Source organism: Coturnix japonica, chromosome 7, assembly GCF_054131305.1.
Source record: "Coturnix japonica strain WE chromosome 7, WE-NBRP24, whole genome shotgun sequence".
In the NCBI taxonomy this organism is placed as follows: Eukaryota; Metazoa; Chordata; class Aves; order Galliformes; family Phasianidae; genus Coturnix; species Coturnix japonica.
In genome coordinates, this window is record NC_140669.1 from 32,354,797 (window position 1) to 32,378,445 (window position 23,649).

Genomic DNA, 23,649 nt, shown 5'->3' on the forward strand with positions numbered 1-23,649 from the left:
GGAAGGATCTGCCAGCCGTTTGTTGGGGCTGGCTGGTGAAGGAGGTCACTTGGGAAGTGAGCTGGCCAATATCTGCTGGGAGATTTGTGATTTGATAAAGCCCGTTGCTTTTATCATCCTAAGCAATCAGATCTGGCATATGAAACCGTCCTTGTGCCCTTAATGGAAATGGAATTGATGCTGGGAGCACCTTCTGCCGCCTATCAGAGCCAAATCCCATGCCAGCGCTTTTCCCATCTGGTGGGTGTGAGCTGTGCCTGACCTCTGACAGCCCCTGTGGGCACTGGGAGTGGGCTCAGAGCGTGAGCATCCCAGTGGGGTGAAGAGCAGCCGTGGATTAAACCTCAGCCATGAAGATCAGCACCCCCCGGCTTTTCCCCTGCAGCGATGCGGTGGCGCCCTCTGCTGGTCACAGCCGGAACACCCCGCTGGTTCTCCAGCAGCCCCGCCTGCTTTCTCCCTCTCTATCCCTTCTCCGTAGCGACCTGCCAGGCTGACAGCCGAAAAACCAGCTCCTTAAAAAACTAAGCACTATGATATAGTGAAGGGTTCATAAAGCGACTGTGCTCCCCTGACTGATGAGAGAGGACAGCCACCCCTACCATCATTGGGACCCAAGATGGGCTTGGGATGGGCTGTCCCCATGTTGGCAAGCTGTCCCCAACATGACTCTAGTGCCTTTCACTGAGTACACCACACACTGCTGCACTGAGTCATTCCTTCTTCCATGTACGATGATTGTCCCCATCTCCCTCGAGTCAGAAAACACAAGAGCCATCACTGTATTGGGGATTTATTTGAAGGACCGGGGGTTGGGTATTTTTTTTTTTTTTCACCTTAACATCATTTACAGAGAATAAATCAGATAGTCTTTAAAAACTGCTTCCAAAGATCACACCACCCAACTGGCGAGAGACAGAAACTCTGCCTGATGGGGAACTTGGTGAAACACCAGTGGCTTTACAACCACTTCCATGCTGAAGTCTGGATCGAGCTCGGGGTATTGTAAACACACACATAAAGCCTACGTAAGGTGTGCAGCTTGCTTGGCTTATGTGACATACAATGTCAGATTATAACATTTGCCTCTTCTCTATCAACAGCTGTACAAAGATTGCAAAGTGCTTGATGAGGCTGACAATGTTACACGATAGAGCAAATGGCCCTCACAGAGCCCTCAGAGCAAAGTCGTATGAAATCCCATATTTCTTCATTGCATATAGAGGTTAAAAAAGTACATGCGACCACGAGTCCTCTGTACATCAAGAAGTGGAAGCCAGGCACCTCGGACTTCACACTGATATCTTCCCAAGTGACTGAAGCACTACTGTACAAATTATTTTAACATCTTATTCTTAATTACAGACACACACACAAAAAAAACCTACACATCATCAATGAAACAACACTCGGTGTTAGTCTAAAGGAATTATTTCTTGATTGAAAGCTAGTAATTATTTTAGTGAAATTTAAGATGTTCTCTGATCCGTGAGGTCTGGAGCAGAGGGCTTGCCTCCCATCAATGGTTTCATCTGCTAGTGGGTCTTTGATTTCTTGCTCTTTCTGCCCTTCTTAAAGCAGCACCTGCGGCAGCAGAACATGCAGCACTTCACAGAAATGAACAGGGAGAGGAGCACCACGGCCAGGAGGAAGGCAAAGACGTCCAGGGAGTGATACTGGATCCAGTTGAGGTCATGGGCAGCAGGGCGCAGGTGTGGGGCTCCTTTGTGTCTCATGACAAACTCCACCCAGTGCACAGCCAGGTCCAGGGGATGGATGGGCCTGTCAAGGTGAAGGTCTGAGAGACGCTGGATGTTCTCTTTGTACCTGCCAAGACAAGGTGTTGGGGGTGTTCAGTGACTTGTGCTGCTGAGACTCACTCCCCAGAGGAAAAAAAGGATCACAGAGTCATTAAGACCACAAATAGCACCAGCCCATCCCCACCATGCCCACTGACCACATCCCTCAGTGCCACATCTCCACAGTTAACACCCATGGGGATGGTGGCCTCACCACCTTCATGGGCATCTGTGCCTCTGCAGCACCACTCCTCCTGAGAAGCAGTATTTCCTAATACCACAGAACCATAGAATTGCTCAGGTTGGAAAAGACCTTAAAGATCATCAAGGCTTAGTTTGAGCTGTCAGCAAAATCTCCTGTCATCTTTTGTCATCTCGATATCCTTTGTCAGCTTGATTTCTTCCATTGCACTTGTACCCCATCTACTCTGACACCTGCGTCCTCTCAGATCAGGCTGTTCTCACCACCTCATAACTGCAGTCTCAGACAGTGAGTAGGATGGTGCTGGTATAGCAGTGGGACAAGGTTAATCCAGGGCAAGAAATGCCTTCTCAGCAATGGAGCTGATGTAAGAAGGGATATCAGAACAGATTAGTATCGTGTTAAACTGGAAGTGAGAGTGCTGGTGTTACACAGCAGTAGAAAGAAAAAGGGTGCATATCTATTACTGACTTTTTATCATTAATAACTGCTTTCAGGGCATCAGATATGTCTTTCGAAGTCATTTCTAGTATATTCAGTGTCAATCCTGCTCCCCGCGACTCCACTCGTTTCGCGTTGTCCATCTGGTCTCCAAATAAAGGCATTAGCACCATTGGCACTGCATTGCATATGCCCTCATAAACACCGTGTGAGCCTCCATGGGTAATAAAGGCACGAGTCTTAGGATGAGCTGCGGAAGAAAGAGAAATCTGTTATGTCATGGTAATGCATGCCTAGGAAAACTATACCAAAAAATGCCATTGATGGGTGTACATCAAGAACAATGGACTGTCATAAGCTTTGTTACTTATGGGCAAACTTAATGTAGCAGAGAACAAAACATTACGAAACCATGAACTGTAGAGCTCCATCTTGGTTTGGGTAGTCTCTGAAGAGCCCTGTATGACCTTCCACAGCTTGTCAGGTGATAGGATAAAGTCACAACCCAGTGAAGCCAAATTTAAAAAGCAAAGTCGCTGCTTTCTTTTTAAGCATGTCTTTCGTTTGCAAGTCTCCCACAGCAAAGCCATATTGTCTCACCAAGTATAGCAGTAATGCTAAGTCATGGCCTGAAGAATGATTGAGCACCTGGTGGGAAGGCCGGGCCAACCCAGGGGAGCTCAGCTGCATGCAATGTACCTGAGTGACTGCAAAGGATGGAGCCAGGATCCACCCCTTCCCAGACCTCATTTAAGGGTTGGCAGTGGAGGTCTCTGCCTACCAGAGGCCTCCCAAAAGGTAAGCAGTTTTTCTTTGTTTTTGCAACCATGGCTGTTGTATCTGGGTTTATTCTTATTTGCTACAGCTTAGGATTGTTCTACTCTGCTATTAGTGCTATGCTTTCCATCACATTACAGCATTGTACCAACAAATGCACTCTGGGCAATAACACACACAATATTACTACTTTAAAAGTGTGAGAACCTGCCTGGAAGTGCTCACTAGAGAAACTTAAACTCCCTCCTCATTCCAGAAAGGACAGAAAAGCATAATTCAGTGTTGAGATTGGATAAGCAGAGACAAAGCCTCCAGTACTTTACGGTACCATAATTGAGCGTTGCAGCACCTTTGCAAACAGTAAGGTCATCTTGAAATTGCAGTTAGATGTGTTTGTAAAAGGCAAACTCTGTTTTGAACAGCAAAGGCTGCAATGAAAACCTGTGACCCACAGTCAGCACAGATGATGGTAATGGGGCTTTGAAACTGTGTAGTGGAATTGGAAGAAATAAGATGGCTTAACTCCAGGGGTCTCAGACCTACCTAGGAGGTCATTCTGTGGCAGCCACTTGACAAGCTTCACGTTCTTTGGCAGGTTGGGAGGCACCTCTCCTGTGTATCGCCACAAAACCTTTGAAGGGAAATAAACACAATGTCAGTTCTCAGTAGTCACCCTTTTGCTGTTCCTCTGCTAGTTTGGAAAGCACAGCTAACAGCATCTACACAAAACCTCTTTTTGCCAACAGCAATGCAGAACGGCAGGGTGTGATGTTCTCTTCTGGCATTGGGGAGCAGGAGAAAGAAGGGTGGGCTGAGGGATCTGCAGTAATGCACTATACCTGAATACAGTGCTGAGTTACTGTGCTGGAAGGAGGGAAGGGATACCGTACCGTTTGAGGGACTGTTCCCAAGGCATCTGCAATTTCCATGGCTTTCTTCATGGGGATCTCAGAGACCATGGAGCCCAGTGAGAAGACAACAATACCGTGTTCTCCAGAAGCATTTACAATGGCTTCAAATTCCTGCCAACACAAAGCACACCCTCAGTCAAAATCCCTATCGTGTCACATGCAGTAATTTGTCACGTTTCCGTGGAGGTATCTAGGAACAAAAGAAGGATGCAAGTGGTCAAAGGGAGGTATGCAGGGCTGTGAGTGTCTTGATTTTGATCAAACAAGAGCTAGATCATCTGCCAGTGCAATGAAATGGGCCCTGCTGAGGACACTTGCTCAGATATAAGAAAAGCTATGACAGGTTTCCTTAGTGGAATTGGGTAACCCATATAGATGAAGTTCAGCGTTGTCCAAAAAGAAATACGCTTCCAGACCAAAACAGGGACAAAGACTTTTATTTATGGTAAGCAAACCTCTTGCTGCTGCTCCAGACAAGTAGAGTTTTAATTCACTTCTGCTACAGCCTTTACAATTCCTGCACAACTGCTTATCTGCTCCAGGGAATAGAATGAGCATTACTTGGTCTGCAGAAGTCTTGTAGAAAGATATTAAGAAATGAAACAACTTGAAAGAGGCACCTGGAAGGTACTTATAAAATAAAAGGGAAAGCCCAGCTTTTCATACTGGCTTGTCTGGTAATCTTGGAGGCCTTCCAGAAAGCAATTTCCTCCTCGTTGAACGAGGGATGAAGAGGTGCAAAGTACTTTTCTTAGACACACCCGTGCTCAATGTCTGTTATCCTCTGCTGCTGATAGGAGAGCCATCTAATGGTGTAAGCGAGCAGTGCAGACACATGCAACTAACGGAGAAACAAAAAAGGTAACTACCACTTGCATGGTAAATAATTAATCACTGGTTTAATAAAAGGCTGGATAACAAGCACTAGAGTCCAGACACGTCTATGTGTGGATGGTACTATTGCACCCACCACCTACACCCCATCTGTTCCTTTTAGAGGAAGAGAAGCCAAGTATTTTTTCACAACAAGTTGCCTAGCTCACACTAAACAGCAATAGAAGATCTATCTGATATAGAAAACCTCATTCTTAGGAGCACAGAAGTCTATCAGAACAAGAATTAAAAACAGAGCACGACCCACCTGAGGTAGCTGCTTGTGAGCACAGTTTATTCCTCCAACTACAATCATGTTGGGCATCAATGGCCTTGGATAACCTAACACAAAGTCATACCTCAGAAGCCACACAGAAGCCTTACGTAACAGATCTACCACGGTCACATCTCGCTGAAGGAACTCAGAAGCCAGTTTTTCATATGGTTTAAAAACAAAGTCACAAAGGAAAAAGTTAGAAGTGCCAAAGATGACATTCTTCACACGCTGGAGGAAGGTCATGTGGTCTGTATTGCCTGTAAATGCCATGGGGACATAAGAAGGGGGATTAGGACACTGAGTAGCCTCAGAATCTAATTCACATGGTATTCCCCTCATGAAATGCACGGAAGGGATGGAAAGATGCTCAGCCAATATTGCTCCACAAGGAAACACAGGATCTGTAAAGAGAGCGTCAAAGTTACTGTCCTCGAGATATTTGATGAGCTCTTTGTTGTGCAGTAAATGTTCGCAGGTTGTGAAAACAAAATCAATGAACCTTTTCATTTTTTCTTGCTGTCTCTGAAATCTTTCCAGAAATGATCCTTCTTCAAATGCATCCTTAAAAAACGATTGCAAAATGCCATCCATCTCTTCTTGTGTGAAAGGGTATGCATAGTTTTTCAAAACAAAATTCTCTGATGGCTTTACATTTAAATTGGTTTCAGGTGCAACGACGACTATTTCATGTCCTTTCTGCTTCAGAATTTCTAACATTCGCAGCACGCTGAACCAGGGACTCCCATCCACAAACACCACCAGCAGCTTCCCACCTGCAGCCAAGCTGAGCACAGACAGCAGCAGGAGCAGCGACACTGAGACTTGTGGATGAGAAGGAAGTACCAGGGCCATTCCTGCAGAGATGTGGGAGTGCTGCACAGGAAGAAAACTCCAGGCAGCTCTGAAGCAATAGCAACAGCCCTGTGCTCTTTAAGCTATCTGTGCTATGCCACAGATTTTGATCCTTCAGTATCAGTAGTGGTAAATGTTTAATCACTTGTTTGACTAAAGGCTGGATAACAAGCATTAGAGTTCAGCCAAGTCTATGGATGGGTGGTGCCGCTGCACCCACCAGCTACGCCCCACCTTTTCCTTCTAGAGGAAGAGTGGTGTGTGACCCTGGAAGGAGGCATTAGTGGCTGTGTGTGGCTCTGTGCTTCTAATAGACTCGCTCAGGATGAATCTTTTGCACCCACAGGAGTTCTGTCATGCCCACATCACTATTGTGCCTAACAGTGGCTGCTCTCTTTCCTCTAGGCATGGCCTCTCCCTCTGAACATTCACCTCTGGAAGGCCTATGGACAAACACATGATGTGAAGGAGCTATTCAAGATGCTGTGTTGAATGAGGAAGCTGATGAAGACTGAAGCACGAACCCAGGTATGTCTGCAGGACTCATCACCCTCATGGTGAGGTACATTCAATGCCTCAGAGCAGCATCAAAGCGTAGAGGTAGGGATTAGCTTAGCTCTCTTTTGCTCACATCTACATTGAGGTCCCATCATACACCCACAGAATGGTAGAATCTCAGAATATGTGTATTAGAGGGGACTATAAAACTCAAACAGTTGCAAACAGACTGCCACAGGTGGGGTAGCCAGTGAGTAGAGAAGGTTTTGACGAGTCCTGTCTAAAATAGCCTTCAGCAGCTCCTGTGATGGAGCAACCACAGCTTCTCTGGGCAGCACATTGCAGTGACAGTGCTCTCTCTGAGTAGAGAACTCAGGTAATAGAGCACCTTGTCGTGCTTCCCACAGAACCTGGCAGTTTCTTCTCATAGTGGGTACAAAGTCCCACCACAGACCTTCATTAGAAGAGCAAAGAATTTCTCTTCAAATGGGAGCGACCTGGGAAAAAAATCAGGGAGGAAAATACTTCAACAGCTCTTGTAAAATTCACATGGATTTACCATGTCACCATTCCTTCTAAAGAAGGTTCATAGCATTGACGGGATATCAGATATCACGTGGCCGTTACAATGAAAGGATTCTCTGATGTCTGCCTGTAAACACAGATGCTGCTTCTTGAGTTTCTATCACCCCTGACATTCCTGTTCATCCTATCATTGGAAACACCCTCATTCATAGCTGACAGTTTCACTGACGAAGAAAGCAGTGTTAAGGCAGGCAGGAATTGTGCCCCAGGGCAGAAGCCTGATGTAAATATCTCAGTGAATAACAGACACTGCTCCCAACAGCTGCCAAGCTGAATGATTTATCTGACTGTTTGACAGTCCCTCAGATTTTCCACTACCCTTCCTTCACACACTCTGAGGTCATCATGAGACCAGCAAAGATACTCAACTCCGTACAAAACATAGTTCAATAACATGTAATGAAAAGTAATTTCTTACAAATCCTGTGTTGACTTCACAGATAAATTTACCTTAAATACATTTGCTTTCTAAAGAATGTTGAAGCTTTAGAGGTGGAGCACCACTCCATTAATATATATATAGAAGGGACACTTCCCTGCACTAGCCACACTCAGCTGCCTATCCTCAGCCAACTGGGAGTATGATGTCTGGTAGAGGTAAAGAAAGCCATACAGAAACCACTTGTTGCCACTCCATTGAGCATACTTTGTAACTGAAAAGATGGAGCTGAATCCATACAGAAACCTGAAACAGAGAAGTCTATCAGAATTAGAATTAAAAACAGAGCACAACTCACCTGAGGTAGCTGCTTGTGAGCACAGTTTACTCCTCCAACCACAATTATGTTGGGCATCAATGGCCTTGGGTAATCTAACACAAAGTCATACCTCAGGAGCCATACAGAAGCCTTACGAAAGAGATCTAACATGGTCACATCTCGCTGAAGGAACTCAGAAGCCAGTTTTTCATATGGTTTAAGAAGAAAATCACAAAGAAAAAGATTTGATGTGTCATAGATGACATTCTTCACACGCTGCAGGAAGTTCATGTGATCTGTATTGTCTGTAAATGTCCGGGGGACATAAGAAGGGGGACTGGGACACTGAGTGGCCTCAAAATCTAATCCACATGGTATTCCCCTGAAGAAATAGACAGAAGGCACGGAAAGATGCTCAGCCAGTATCGCTCCACAAGGTAATACAGGGTCCGTAAAGAGAGCATCAAAGTTACTCTCCTCGAGATATCTGATAAGTTCTTTGTTGTTCAGTAACTGCTCACAGGCTGTAAAGCTGGACTCAGAGACTTTTTTCACATTTTCCAGTACTTTAAAAAATCTTTGCAGAAATGATCCTTCTTCAAATGCATCCTTTAAAAATGCATGGTAACTGCCAACCATCTCCTCCCTTGTGAAAGGGACTGGGTATGTTTTCATGATAAAATTTTCTGATGGCTTTATATGTAAATTGGCTTCAGGTGCAACGACGACTATTTCATGTCCTTTCTGCCTGAGTCCATCTAACACTTCCCTCACACTGAACCAGGGACTCCCATCCACAGACACCACCAGCAGTTTCCCACCTGCAGCCAAGCTGAGCACAGACAGCAGCAGAAGCAGCGACACTGAGACTTGTGGATGAGAAGGAAGTACCAGGGCCATTCCTGCAGAGATGTGGGAGTGCTGCACAGGAGGAAAACTTTGGGCAGCTCTGAAGCAATAGCAACAGCCCTGTGCTCTTTAAGCTATCTGCTCTATGCCATAGATTTTGATCCTTCTGTAACATAATTGCTGTATGGTAAATGTTTAATCACTTGTTTGACTAGAGGCTGGATAACAAGCACTAGAGTTCAGCCAAGTCTATGGATGGGTGGTGCCACTGCATCCACCAGCTACGCCCCACCTTTTCCTTCTAGAGGAAGAGTGGTGTGTGATGCTGGAAGGAGGCAGGAGTGGCTGTGTGTGGCTCTGTGCTTCTAATAGCCTCACTCAGGATGAATCTTTTGCACCCACAGGAGTTCTGTCATGCCCACATCACCATTGTGCCTAGTAGCGGCTGCTCTCACTCCTCTTAGCATGGCCTCTCCCTCTGAACATTCACAATACACAAGATGTAGTGTTCCCAGTGCCTCAAAATAGCTTTAAAGATGATGGAGAGAGACATAATCTTTGTCCTCTTTGGCCCACATTTACTTGGAGGTCCCATCATACACCCACAGAATGGTAGAATCACAGGATATTTGGCTTGGACGGGGCCTACAAATCTCAAACAGTTGTAAACCAACTGTTACAGGCACGGTAGTCAGTCAGTGGATCATGTTTCCCACAACCCTATCTAAAATGGCCTTCAACAACTCCTGGGATGGCGCAACCACAGCTTCTCCGGGCAGCACGCTGCAGTGACTGGCCACTTTCTGAGTAAAGGAATTCAGGTAATAGAGCACCTTGTCCTTCTTTCCACAGTACCTTTGGATAGTGGGTACAAAGTCCCATCAAAGCCCTTCACTAGAAAGGAGAGAATTTCTCCTGTACTCAGTGCGGCCCTGCAAGAAATTCAAGGTGAAAAACACAGACGAACACTTCTACAAGACTTGCATCAATCTCCAGGATCCACCATGCTACCAAACCTTTTTCAGTCTTACAACTTTGATGGCATCTCGGATATCACATGGTCATTACCAAGTAATGTTTGACTGTGGTCTGCCTGTAAGTTAAACACAGATGCTGCTTCATAGCTTGAGTGTCAGTGACACATAGGATCCTTGTAGAATTCTATCTTTGGAAATACCCTCATGCATAGCAAACAACTTCACTGACAGAGAAAGCAGTGGTAAGGCAGTAATGACAGAAGCCTGCTGTGTTTTTCACAATAAATAATAGACAATACTCCCAATATTTGCCAAGTTGAATGATTATATCTGACTGTGAGGCTTTGACAGTCCCTCAGATTTTCAACTAAACTTCAATCACTTTCTCTGAGATCCTTATGAAGTAAAGAATTTACTCTACACCATGCAATTCGTATATGGACAACACATAATAGAAAGCAGTCTCTTACAAATCCAGTGTTTGCTTTCCAGATACATTTACCTCACATGAATTTGCTTTTGAAAGAAGGGTGAATCTTTCAAGATGGACTTCCCTACACTTGCCACTCACTCGTCCATCCTCAGCCAACTGGGAGAATGATGTCTTATAAAGGAAAAGCCAGATAGAAACCACTTGTTGCCAGTCCACTGAGCATACTTTGTAACTGAAAAGATGGAGCTGAATCCATACAGAAACCTGAAACAGAGAAGTCTATCAGAACAAGAATTAAAAACAGAGCACAACCCACCTGAGGTAGCTGCTTGTGAGCACAGTTTACGCCTCCAACTACAATCATGTTGGGCATCAATGGCCTTGGATATTCTAACACAAATTCATATCTCAGAAGCCATAAGGACCCCTTACGAAAGAGATCTAGCATGGTCACATCTCGCTGAAGGAACTCAGAAGCCAGTTTGTCATATGGTTTAAACAGAAAGTCACAAAGGAAAAGATTGGAGGTATCAAAGATGACATTCTTCACACGCTGGAGGAAGGTCATGTGATCTGTATTGCCTGTAAATGCTCTGGGGACATAAGAAACGGGACCGGGACATTGAGTGGCCTGAAAATCAAATCCACATGGTATCAACCTCATGAAATACACAGAAGGGATGGAAAGATGCTCAGCCAGTATCGCTCCACATGATAATACGGGGTCTGAAAAGAGAGCATCAAAGTTACTCTCCTCGAGATATCTGATGAGCTCTTTGTTGTGCAGTAACTGCTCACAGTCTCTGATGGTTGACTCTGATAATTTTTTCATATATTCACGTACTTTAAAAAATCTTTGCAGAAATGATCCTTCTTCAAGTGCCACCTTTAAAAATGTTTGCATACTGCCAACCATCCCTTCCTCTGTGTTAGGGACTGGGTAGGTTTTCAAAACAAAATTCTCTGATGGCTTTACTTGTAAATTGAATTCAGGTGCAACGACGACTATTTCATGTCCTTTCTGCTTCAGAACTTCTAACATTTCCAGCAAACTGAACCAGGGACTCCCATCCACAGACACCACCAGCAGCTTCCCACCTGCAGCCAAGCTGAGCACAGACAGCAGCAGAAGCAGCGACACTGAGACTTGTGGATGAGAAGGAAGTACCAGGGCCATTCCTGCAGAGATGTGGGAGAGCTGCACAGGAAGAAAAAACTCCGGGCAGCTCTGAAGCAATAGCAACAGCCCTGTGCTCTTTAAGCTATCTGCTGTATGACATTGATTTTTATCCTTCGGTATCAGTAGTAGTAAATGTTTAATCACTTGTTTGATTAGAGGCTGGATAACAAGCATCAGAGTTATGCCAAGTTCATGGGAGGGTGGTGCCACTGCACCCATCAGCTACGCCTCATCTGTATCTACTAGAGGGAGAGTGCTGTGTGACCCTGGAAGGAGGCAGTAGTGGCTGTGTGTGGCTCTGTGCTTCTAATAGCCTCGCTCAGGATGAATCTTTTGCACCCACAGGAGTTCTGTCATGCCCACATCACCATTGTGCCTAGTAGTAGCTGCTCTCACTCCTCTTAGCATGGCCTCTCCCTCTGAACATTCACCTCTGGAAGGCCTATGGACAAACACATGATGTGAAGGAGCTGTTCAAGATGCTGTGTTGAATGAAGAGGCTGATGAAAACTGGTCTGATCCCAGGTATGTCTGTAAGGCAAATGATTCTCACAAGGATGCACTTCCAGTGGATCACAACAGTGAGAGAAGTGTTACCTTTTCCTCCTCTCCCTAAATCTGCTATAGGCCTTAATGTAAAGTAATTGAAGCATTAAATTATTGAATGGGTGCATTGGAAGAAACTTTAAAGCCCACCCAGTTCCAACCCCATATCACAGCCAGGGTTTCCACTCATTAATTCAGATTTTCCAGAGCCCTATTCCAAGTGACATTCAGCAACTGTATGTCTTGTGCATCTCAGTTTCTCTGAGCAGCATGTTCCAGTGCATGCCCACTTTCTGATATCACATGGTCATTACCTAGGAAAATGGTGTAAACACACAGTGCAGCCACAGGAAACTAGAGGGAAAATAAGAAGGTAACTAACCTTTGATAACTGTTTTTCCCGAGTGCAGGTTATGCCTCCAATCAAGGCCATGTTAGGCATTAGAGGCCTGGGATACTCAAACACGAAGTCGTATTTCATAAGCCAAACAGACGCATGGCTTAGAAGTTCAATCAGCGTTGCCTCTTGTTGAAGGAATTCTTTGATCAGTTGATCATATGGTGAATAAAGAAAGCTACAGGTTAGGGTACTGCTCAAGCTTACTAGGAGATTTCCCAGGCGCTGGAAGAACCCCATGCGATCTGTGTAGCGCGTGAAGAACCTGGGAATGTAGGAGGGAGGATTTGGGCAGAGTGTAGCATGGAAGTCCAGGCTGCATGGTAATCCCCGTACGAGGTATACAGAAGGTATGGAGAGGTGTTCAGCCACTATCTGTCCACAGGGAAAAAAAGGATCCATAAAGACACCATCAAACATGCTTTCTTCAAGGTATTTCATCAGCTCTTTGTTAGAAAGAAGCCTTTTGCAGGAATCGAAAAACATTGTTGTAAGATTTCTTATTTTTGAGAACTTCTCCATGAAAGGTTGAGGTGTGAAACTCTTATAGCCAAGCTTTTTAAATTCTGCCTCCACAAACTCCCTGCTGTAAGGCACAGAGTATGTTTTCATGGTATAATGTGTCGACGCACCTATTCGCAAGTTTATCTCTGGAGCAACAACAACGATTTCGTGTCCTCTGTGTCTGAGCTGCTCCACAACCAGGCGCATGCTGAGCCAGTGACTGCCATCAATAGGGATAACCAAAAGCTTCCCACCTTCAGAAAAGTTCCTCAGGAGCAGGAAAATCACAGCCCAGGAGGTAAGAAAACGAAATCCTGGATGCAAGGAAACCATTTCCCTTCTGTAGAATGTCGGCTACGCTTCACGTGCATGCAGAGATCTCAAAACAACAAGCAATGGCTTGTACTTTGCTCTTCTGTCTTTGCTAAGGTAAATGTTTAATTCTTATTGGTCTGTGAGCAGAAATTAGGGTAATTTTTAACTTTAAGTGACAGTTGAATTGGTGATTTGCACACACAGCGAAGGCTTTGGACAAATGGGTACTTGGAGATATAGTTGAGCGTTGATGTGAACATGAATGTATTCAAGTGCTCCAGGGACAGGAATAGACAATGTGCTTAACTGCACAGAGCCATGAATGGGAGGCAGTGCCTGACTCAGCAGCCACCCTCAGTGTCCACTGATTAACAGCCCATGAATGCTGAACTCCCTGCTTCAGTCTGTTCAGCTCATTGGTACAGCACTTGTCACAGAAATCTGACCTTTGAATTATGTTGTACCACTGTAAACAGAAGTAATGATTGACAGAGATCTGATAGGCAGCAGGTTGATAAGGCTTATCTTCACATTTGTTTCTATATAGTAGCAGTTATCAAAGTGAAAGCCTTTGGTCTACAGTAGTAAACGTGATGCAAATATAGCAATAACTTCTGCAGTTGCAACACCACTGCGGTGTGAAGCGTTGAATAAATGACTGACATCTGCACTATTGTCACAGTTCACTAGGGAGATTTAAACGGGTTACTGAGGGAGAGTAGATAGCTAGAAACTTGAAGACTTCTTTTTGAAACCATTCTCTCATATGCTGTCTTACACTACTTACAGAAATTCAGAGTTAAAGCAGCCCTCTTTATTGTGTTTGATAGCATACACTATTGAGTTTTGGGGTATTCAACCACATTATCATTCTCTACAGCACACCGTGAGTGCTGAGTTTTACACATTGAGTGAGTTTCCATCCTTTCCATCCTTTGTCCAGCCAGGCCTCCTGCAACTAATCAATATTCCACAACTACCGTGGATATTTAATCTTCTGACATACAATTATTCTGTCATTTATCTAAATTCAGCATGTATGCCGTGAGTGTGCAACTTTCTGGTGACGAGCTTAGGCCAAGCTAAGCTATGCTGACACAGTTACGTAGTTGAGTCATCTTCATTTAAGCTTTTCATGGCAGAAATCCTTTAAGTGCTTGTAGTGCAGAAAGCTAAGTACATCTGTAAGTCTTTGGCATGTAAGGAATGGGATGCTGGGTGGCTTTGTAATCTATGCTACATTGAAGACCACACATAAAATGAACTGGACGGAATAGAAAAACTTAGCAACAACTGGTCCACAGGGAAACATGAGATTAATCATAATGGCATCAAATTTGTAATCCTGGAGATATATCATTAACTTTTCATTACATAAGAGATGCTGACAAGCAGATGAGAACACACTGGCCAGTTCTGATATGTGACTGAGTGAAAACATAACTATTTCTAGAAGAGCAGAGTCAAGACACGTATTTCACCAATGAGGTGAACATGCTCAGCATATATCTGGTACTTCCACATACCCACATGGGGCTGCTGGCAGGAAAAAAGAGCTTCTTATTTCTACCAAACATTATATGAAAGGGAAAAGCGGTTGTATCTCATTTTGTAACTTGTTCTTTAGTCTTTAGCTCTATAAAATGTTTGCTGAGGTAAGTTGTTGGAGTATAAAGACCACATTTTAAACCAAGGTAAAAAACATTGATAAGAGTGGCACGGAGAGATCTCAGGCAAGGAACATTTCCTTGCATTTAAGTCACCTAAATATCCTTGCATATAAGTTATCTTCAATGATTCAGTACAAATAGCACTGTTTTTGATTAACAGAAGTAGCACATGTTTCTAAGAGGATTTCTCTATGTCAAGGTAGTTTGAAGTGAGTCACTGTGCACTTGACTAACCCGTGCCAGATTCAAGACAGGAGTACTACTATCCAGCTTTCACGGCCACTAACCTTCTCTAGAGAGCTTACAATAAAACAATCATATAATTCAGCAGTGTGGCACTATGGACACAAAAGTCTAAAACCCTTTCCCTCCAACACCTTTGCTAGGAAAAGTGTCCAGAGTTCACATACCAAGTTTACGGTAGTACACAGGAGCCAGCGTGCCTAGCAGTGGTGTCACCAAAGTTTGGGTAACATATTAACCAAAAGCTTTGTAAAATAAGCAATGACAAAGCAGAATGTCCTGTCCTTGCTCACCAGGGACCATAAGAGTTCATACGTGAGTGGCTTGAGGACAAACTTCTTTCTGAACAAAATGATGCATCAGAAAAGGCAGCCCTTGATCAAGAGGGGATGTTAGAGTTAGTAAATGTGAGGTTTGGGCCAAAATTGTTGAGATTTCTTGAATATAGAGACTTTCAAATGAAGTTAATAAGACCTAACTGTGGTATGAGGCAGTGGGAACTGTCCACTTCTGTCCTCTGAGTACAAGAAGAAAGGGAAGACAAAGCTTTTGGGCTGCTAACACTTTTGAGGAGAATAAGAAAAAGAAAAAGATGATGGACTCAAACTTTTCTTGATAGCAGTCATAGTATAATATCAGGTAATGGCCACAAATGGCAGTCTGAGGTTCAGTGGGGGGGGGTTGGACTAAATGGCCTACAAGGATCCCTTCCAACTCAAGTAATTCTTCAATTCTACAAACATTTGGAAAATGTTTCAATGCTTTTTATCTCTGAGGTTTAGGCAGTTTGCCTGTGTAACACCATCGCTGACCATCTAAAGCTGAGAATAGTGCCACCCAGAGGACTTACTTAGGCATCCAGATCAGATTGATTTGAGTGGGACTGAAGTGCTTAAATACTCTTGAGAAACTGGGCTGAAGCTGTGGCAACTAACAAGTGGATATCCAGTGAATACTCAACGGATAAATGAGCGAATGACTGTCTACTTAACATAGCAGAAAGGATGAACATGAAAAAGCACACTGAAACTTTCAAGATAAACCCAGAAGAGTGGCTGTCTACAAGTTAGAGAAGAAAAAAAATCTGATCCTTGAGGTCCCTTCCATCCCAAACCATTCTATGATTCTATGCTCTCTAAAGGCTTACTGAGTACAATATTACTAAGCCACAGTGTGGAAACAGAGAGAACATGTTTTGGAAACACAACTGCTTCTTTACTCTTGCAGTTTCCAAGGCTAATACTAAGTGTATCCTAAAATGTTTTTGTGGATAAAATGTTTTCTCTAGGTGGCATGTTAAGAAAAGTGCTACTCATACATCACTCTCTAGACAGCAAGAACTCTAATATGTAGGGAGCTGGCAGCTTTGAGGTATAGTCAGTTCTATGTAGTTTTAAGCCCTGCTCACATTTCAGCCAAAGATATATCTATCTGTGTAACGCTAATGACATAATGCAATAAAGCAACAGTACAGAGACTGAGCAAACAAACAAGCAGATAAAACCTTAAAGTTCACAGCATGTGCATCAGAGTTTAAAGGTTGTGCAGATGGATTTGAAGCAACACTGGATTTTAAGCAACACACAAACACCTTGCAACAGATTTAAGTGTACATGAGTCCAGAGATTGAAGTTCACTTGCAGAACAGTGAGTTCAGCCTTTTCCAAAGGTGAAGGAAAAAAAGAGATATCTACCTGGAGAAAATAAGGCTAAAGTACAGTGTTGAGTGTCAACGATGTACATTGGGAAGAACACAGTAAATAGCCCCATTTGGATGAATCAGTGATTATCTATTCACAGTTCTACTAATTCTAGCAGTCACACGTCTCTCTCATTAGCCATCCTTTTAAAATTTAACCTGCAGGTGTTGATACTGAGGTTTTTGGTGTGTGGTATGAAACAGTACTCTCCTTTGTTTATTTAAGCTTGCTGCTTCCTCATTATGGTGTTAGTTATATGTCAAGTAGTGGAAGAAAAAGTGTGTATCTGTTCCCCTTTCACCTCTACTCTTTCCAGGATTTATAGACCTCAGTCATAGATCCTCTGCTGTAGCTCTCTGTAAAAGTTTAACCATAGTTTATTCCATCTCTGTTTTTCTAGGCTGAATGCCTACTTTGAATCCCCTTTGAAATGTTTCATTTATACTATGTGTATCTTCTTCAGTAGAAGTATAAATAATTAAGAGACAGGGACGTAGAGGAAACCTGCAATGGCAAAGCAGATCAGAGGATGAACAAAGATCCCCTCAAACAAAACTATCACACAGAAGATGCTTAGAAACAGCAAACACTGCATCAACAGCCCTGAGTGAAGAAGCCATGAGAAATCTGCTCTAGTTCCAAAGCTGTTGCTTAGCAGACAGTACATGACCAATGAAGAGTTACCCAGAGCCACTTACATCTAATTGACTTCATTTTTTACTGAGATATTCAGATGTCTCCACTGGAACAATACTGGCACCACTTGGTAAAGAAATAGCATCCTGAAATGCTGCATGGAGGCAGGGGTGGTTTTAGATAGGACTGTGCTTCAGACACATCAAGCACCGGAGGAGGACTAGAAGTCCTTACACAGACACAACCAAAGGAGAATTTTGGTGATGTTTCCCAGTGAGACACCTGACAGCCTGAAGAGCTGGATGTCAGAATAACCAGTATCCTTTATGGCTGCTACGCACGGCATGTTCTTGTTATACAACAAACTAGGCCTGTTGGCATGAAAGCTAGGGGAAGTAGATTAAAAAGAAACATTGCAGAACATCCAGGGAGGGCAATGAAGATGGGGAAGGGTCTGCAAAGCAAGAAACACGTGGAGCAGCTGAGCTCCCTTGGTCTGTTCAGCCCAGAGAAGAGGAGGCTGAAGGGAGGTCTCTAATGGTGGATCCCAGCTTCTCATGGCTGAGAGGCAGAGCTGAGCTCTGCTCGCTGCTGACAGTGATAGTCAGGGGAAGATCCAGTGGGGGTGAGGAAAAGGCTGTGCCCCAGAGGGCAGAGAGCATTTAGCAGCACCCACAAGGCATTTGCTGCAAATAAAACACAGCTGGAACTGAAAGACGCTCAGCCAGTATCTGCCCACAAGATAGTACTGGATCTGTAAAGACAGCATCAAACTTACTCTCCTGAAGATATCTGATAAGCTCTTTGTTGTAATTGTTCACAAGTAGACAGGAACACAGCAGAACTATTTTTTACCCCTTGATATGTTTTAATAAATCTTTCCAGAAAAGATCCTTCTGCAAATGCATCCTGACCAGTCCTCTGGAACAAGCCATCCACCTCTTCTTGTGTAAAAGGGACTGGGAACATTTTCATGATGAAATTATTTATTGGCTTTATATATAAACTGACATCAGGTGCAGCAATGACTATTTCATGTCCTTTCTGCCTCAGATCTTCTATCACTTCCCGCATGCTGAGCCAATAATGTCCATATACAGACACCACCAGCAGTTTCCCACCTGCAGCCAAGCTGAGCACAGACAGCAGCAGAGGCAGCAACACTGAGACTTGTGGATGAGAAGGAAGTACCAGGGCCATTCCTGCAGAGATGTGGGAGTGCTGCACAGGAAGAAAACTCCAGGCAGCTCTGAAGCAATAGCAACAGCCCTGTGCTCTTTAAGCTATCTGTTCTGTGCCATAGATTTTGATCCTTCTATAACATAATTGCTGTATGGTAAATGTTTAATCACTGGTTTGATTAAAGGCTGGATAACAAGCATCAGAGTCAGCCAAGTCCATGGGCCACTGGACCCACCAGCTACACCCCATCTGTTCCTTCTAGAGGAAGAGTGGTGTGTGACCCTGCATGGAGGCAGGAGTGGCTGTGTGTGGCTCTGTGCTTCTAATTGCCTCGCTCAGACTGAAACATTTGCGCCTACAGGAGATCTGTCATGCCCACATCACCATTGTGCCTAGCAGTGGCTGCACGCTTTCCTCTGAGCATGGTCTCTCACTCTGAACTTTCATTTCTAGAAGGTCTATAGACCAACACTGGATGTGAAACATCTTTTCAAGGTGCTGTCTAGAATTACAGCAGTTTTTCTGCAGGACACATCACCCATGCAACTAGATACTTCCAGCACCTCAGAACAGACTCAAAAGAGTGAGAGAGGGCTTAGCATTGCCCTCTTTTGCCCACATCTACTCAGAGGCCCCATCATACACCCACAGAATGGTAGTATCAGAGAACAGTTGAGCTGGAAGAGACTATAAAACCCACCCAGTTCCAAACTCCCTTCCACAGGAAGGATAGCTACTCAGTGGATAAGGTTTTGATGAGTCCTGTTGGAAATGGCCTTCAGCAGCACCTGGGATGGTTCAACCATGGCTTCTCTGGTCTCATCACAGACCTTCCCTAGAAGGGGAAGGCATTTCTCTCCTACTGAGTGCAGCCCTGGAGGAAATACAAGGTGGAAAAAAACAAAAAACCCACTTTGGTGATGCTGATGCTATTCAGCAGGATCCACCATGCCTCTATTCCTTCTAAAGATGGTTCACAACATTGATGGTATATCAGATACCACATAATCATCACCACGAAAAATTCTCTGATGTCTGCCTGTAGACACAGATGCTGCTTCTTAGCTTGAGTTTTCATCACCTGTGACATTCCTGTTCATCCTATCATTGGAAGCACCCTCATTCATAGCTGAAAGTTTCACTGACAAAGAAAGCAGTGGTAAGGCAGGAATTGTGCCCCAGGACAGAAGCCTGATGTAAATATCTCAGTGAACAACAGACACTGCTCCCAACAGCTGCCAAGATGAATGATTTATCTGACTGTTTGACAGTCCCTCAGATTTTTCTCTACCCTTCCTTCACACACTCTGAGGTCATCATGAGACCAGCAAAGATACTCAACTCCATACAAAACGTAGTTCAAATGAAAACTAATCCATTACAAATCCAATGTTACCTCACAGATAAATTTACCTTACATATATTTGGTTTCTAATACAGGTTGAAGCTTTCCAGGTGGAGCACCACTCCATTGGTATATGTACAAGGGACACTTCCCCACACTTGTCACACTCACTTGCCTATCCTCAGCCAACTGGGAGTATGATGTCTGATAAAGGAATAGAAAAAGTTAGTAACAACTTGCAGACACTACTTTGAGCGTAGTTTGCAAATGAAAGGATGGAGCTGAATCCATACAAAAACAAAAAGCAGATAAGTGTACCAAAACAAGAATTAAAGCCATCAAACCCACCTGAGGTAGCTGCTTGTGAGCACAGTTTACTCCTCCAACTACAATCATGTTGGGCATCAATGGCCTTGGATATTCTAACACAAATTCATATCTCAGAAGCCATATGGAAGCCCTGCGATAGAGATCTAGCACGGTCACATCTCGCTGAAGGAACTCAGAAGCCAGTTTTTCATATGGTTTAAAGAGAAAGTCACAAAGAAATAGATTTGAGGTGTCATGGATGACATTCTTCACACGCTGGAGGAAGGTCATGTGATCTGTATTGTCTGTAAATGCTCTGGGGACATAAGAAACGGGACCGGGACATTGAGTGGCCTGAAAATCAAATTCACATGGTATCAACCTCATGAAATGCACGGAAGGGATGGAAAGATGCTCAGCCAGTATCGCTCCACATGGTAACCCAGGGTCCGTTATAAGAGCATCGAAGTTACTCTCCTCGAGATATCTCATAAGTTCTTGGTTGTACAGTAACTGTTTACAGACTATGAGGTTCGCATCAGAGATTCTTCTTATATTTTCACGTACTTTAAAAAATCTTTCCAGAAAAGAGCCTTCATCAAATAAATCCTTTAAGAAAGTATCTAAACTGTCATCCGTCTCTTCCTGAGGGCCTATACCTGGATAGGTTTTCAGGATAAAATTCTCTGATGGCTTTACATTTAAATTGAATTCAGGTGCAACGACGACTATTTCATGTCCTTTCTGCTTCAGAACTTCTAACATTTCCAGCAAACTGAACCAGGGACTCCCATCCACAGACACCACCAGCAGCTTCCCACCTGCAGCCAAGCTGAGCACAGACAGCAGCAGAAGCAGCGACACTGAGACTTGTGGATGAGAAGGAAGTACCAGGGCCATTCCTGCAGAGATGTGGGAGTGCTGCACAGGAAGAAAACTCCAGGCAGCTCTGAAGCAATAGCCACAGCCCTGTGCTCTTTAAGCTATCTGCTCTGTGCCATAGATTTTGATCCTTCAGTATCAGTAGTGGTAAATGTTTAATCACTTGTTTGACTAAAGGCTGGATAACAAGCATTAGAGTTCAGCCAAGTCTATGGATGGGTGGTGCCGCTGCACCCACCAGCTACGCCCCATCTGTTCCTTCTAGAGGAAGAGTGTTGTGTGACCCTGGAAGGAGGCAGGAGTGGCTGTGTGTGGCTCTGTGCTTCTAATAGACTCGCTCAGGATGAATCTTTTGCACCCACAGGAGTTCTGTCATGCCCACATCACCATTGTGCCTAACAGTGGCTGCTCTCTTTCCTCTAGGCATGGCCTCTCCTTCTGAACATTCACCTCTGGAAGGCCTATGGACAAACACATGATGTGAAGGAGCTATTCAAGATGCCGTCTGGAATGAGGAGGTCGATGAAGACAGAAGCACGATACCAGTTTGTCTGTAGGGCAAACGATTCTCACAATGAGGAACTTCCCGTGCATCATAACAGAGAGAGAAGGGTTTCTTTTTCCTCCTTTGCCTTCATCTGCTTGAAGGCCTTATCATACACTAACAGAAAAATAAATTATTGCATGGATGCATTGGAAGGAGCTTTAAAGCCCACCCAGATCCAACCCCATATCGCAGCCAGGGTTTCCACTCATTAATTCAGATTTTCCAGAGCCCTATTCCAAGTGACTTTGAAGAACTGTAGGGCTTGTGCATCTCAGTTTCTTAGAGCATCATGTTCCAGTGCATGCCCACTTTCTGATATCACATGGTCATTATCTAAACACACAGCGCAGACATGGGAAACTAGCGAGAAAATAAAAGGGTAACTAACCTTTGATAACAGTTTTTGCCAAGTGCAGGTTATGGCTCTGATCAAGATCATGTTAGACATTCTAGGCCTGGGATAATCAAACACAGAAATCTGACCTTTGGATTAATTGGTACCACTATAAACAGAAGTAATGATTGACAGAGATCTGATAGGTAGCAGGTTAATAAGGCTTATCTTCAGACTTGTCTCTCTATGGTAGCAGTTATCAAAGTGAAAGCCTTTGGTCTACAGTAGTAAATGTGATGCAAATATAGCAATAACTTCTGCAGTTGCTACACCACTGAGGTATGAAACGTTGAATAAATGACTGACATCTGCACTTTAATATAAGCAATGACAAAGCAGAATATGCTGTCCTTGCTCACCAGGGACCATAAGAGTTCATACATGAGAGGCTTGAGGACAAACTTCTTTCTGAACAAAATGATGCATCAGAAAAGGCAGCCCTTGATCAAGAGGGGATGTTAGAGTTAGTAAATTTGAGGTTTGGGCCAAAATTGTTGAGATTTCTTGAATATAGAGACTTTCAAATGAAGTCAATAAGACCTAGATGTGGTATGAGACAGTGGGAATTTTCCACTTCTGTCCTCTGATTACAAGAAGAAAGGGAAGACAAAGCTTTTGGGCTGCTTCTGCAGTTGCTCTGCTAACACAAAATAGATGAGTCAAACTTTTCTTGATAGCATTCATAGTATGATGTTGGGAAGCTCGCTTCTTCCTCATTAGAGTGTTAGTTATAGGTCAAGTAGTGGAAGAAACTGTGCGTATCAGTTTCCCTTTCACCTTCTCTACTCTTTCCAGGATTTATAGGCCACTGTCACAGATTCTCTGCTGTAGCGCTCTGTAAAAGTTTAACCATAGTTTATTCCATTTCTGCTTTTCTAGGCTGAATGCCTACTTTGAATCCTCTTCAAAATGCTTCATTGATACTATGTGTATCTTCTTCAATAGAAATATAAATAATTAAGGGACAGGGATGTAGAGGAAACGTGCATTGACAACGCAGATCAGAGGATGAACAAAGATCCCCTCAAACAAAACTATCACACAGAAGATGCTTGGAAACAGCAAACACTGCATCGTCAGCCCTGAGTGAAGAAGCCATGAGAAATCTGCTCTAGTTTTTGTCTCTGAACTGAGAATACATGACTAATGAAGAGTTACCCAGAGCCACTTACATCTAATAGACTTTAGTCCTTGCTGCTGTATAAAGTCAAGAGCAGAATCTGACCTAGGATATTGGTTCTTCAAGCAACAGACAGTAATAGAAGGATCATAAGCACAGGTTCAACCTCTAAGTAAACACAAATCTGAAAGAGCAAACTGGGAGTTTCACAAATAACCATAACGGTGCTCACATAGACAAAATAATCATCATCTGCTGTTCTCACCACCTTTTATACTCCCTACCTCTTTCAAAGAATTCTTCAGATGGTGGCAGAAGGTATTTTGGGTGTGATTCTGAGTAACAAGATTAGATTCAGACCCTCTAAACATTTACAAAGATGTCATCTGGGACATATCTGTTCCAAACACAATTTTTATATTGTGATACACAAGTGTCTTCACCAAAACAAGTACTGTCACTTCTTGGTAAGTGAAAAGCAGTTTGAACCTGTTTACACAGTTAAAG

At 43.7% G+C, this 23,649-nt stretch overlaps 1 protein-coding gene and 2 pseudogenes across 11 annotated transcripts in view; all 3 read right to left on the reverse strand.

Annotated features, from left to right (window-relative positions):
- Positions 1-777: 777 nt before the first annotated feature.
- Positions 778-23,649, reverse strand: part of LOC107316373 (UDP-glucuronosyltransferase 1A1-like) — a 54,961-nt gene continuing 32,089 nt past the window's right edge. For 4 of the 9 annotated variants that reach the window (XM_015867725.3, XM_015867714.3, XM_015867722.3 and 1 more), the window contains exons 2-5: positions 4,110-4,241; positions 3,763-3,850; positions 2,473-2,692; positions 778-1,827 (exon numbers count right to left, since the gene is read on the reverse strand). In XM_015867725.3, the coding sequence (XP_015723211.2) occupies positions 1,536-1,827; positions 2,473-2,692; positions 3,763-3,850; positions 4,110-4,241 (732 nt within the window). In that variant the 3' untranslated portion in view covers positions 778-1,535. Of the gene's footprint in view, positions 1,828-2,472; positions 2,693-3,762; positions 3,851-4,109; positions 4,242-5,271; positions 6,245-7,952; positions 8,814-12,280; positions 13,212-16,350; positions 16,368-20,238; positions 21,174-23,649 lie in introns of those variants that run through there. The other 5 variants (XM_085553636.1, XM_015867721.3, XM_015867726.3 and 2 more) reach the window with 5 other exon arrangements.
- LOC146760149 (UDP-glucuronosyltransferase 1A1 pseudogene) lies at positions 9,000-12,239 on the reverse strand (annotated as a pseudogene). The gene has a single exon (XR_014948430.1). The product of XR_014948430.1 is annotated as a UDP-glucuronosyltransferase 1A1 pseudogene (transcript).
- Positions 13,350-20,223, reverse strand: LOC146760150 (UDP-glucuronosyltransferase 1A1 pseudogene; annotated as a pseudogene). Its single transcript, XR_014948432.1, has one exon. The product of XR_014948432.1 is annotated as a UDP-glucuronosyltransferase 1A1 pseudogene (transcript).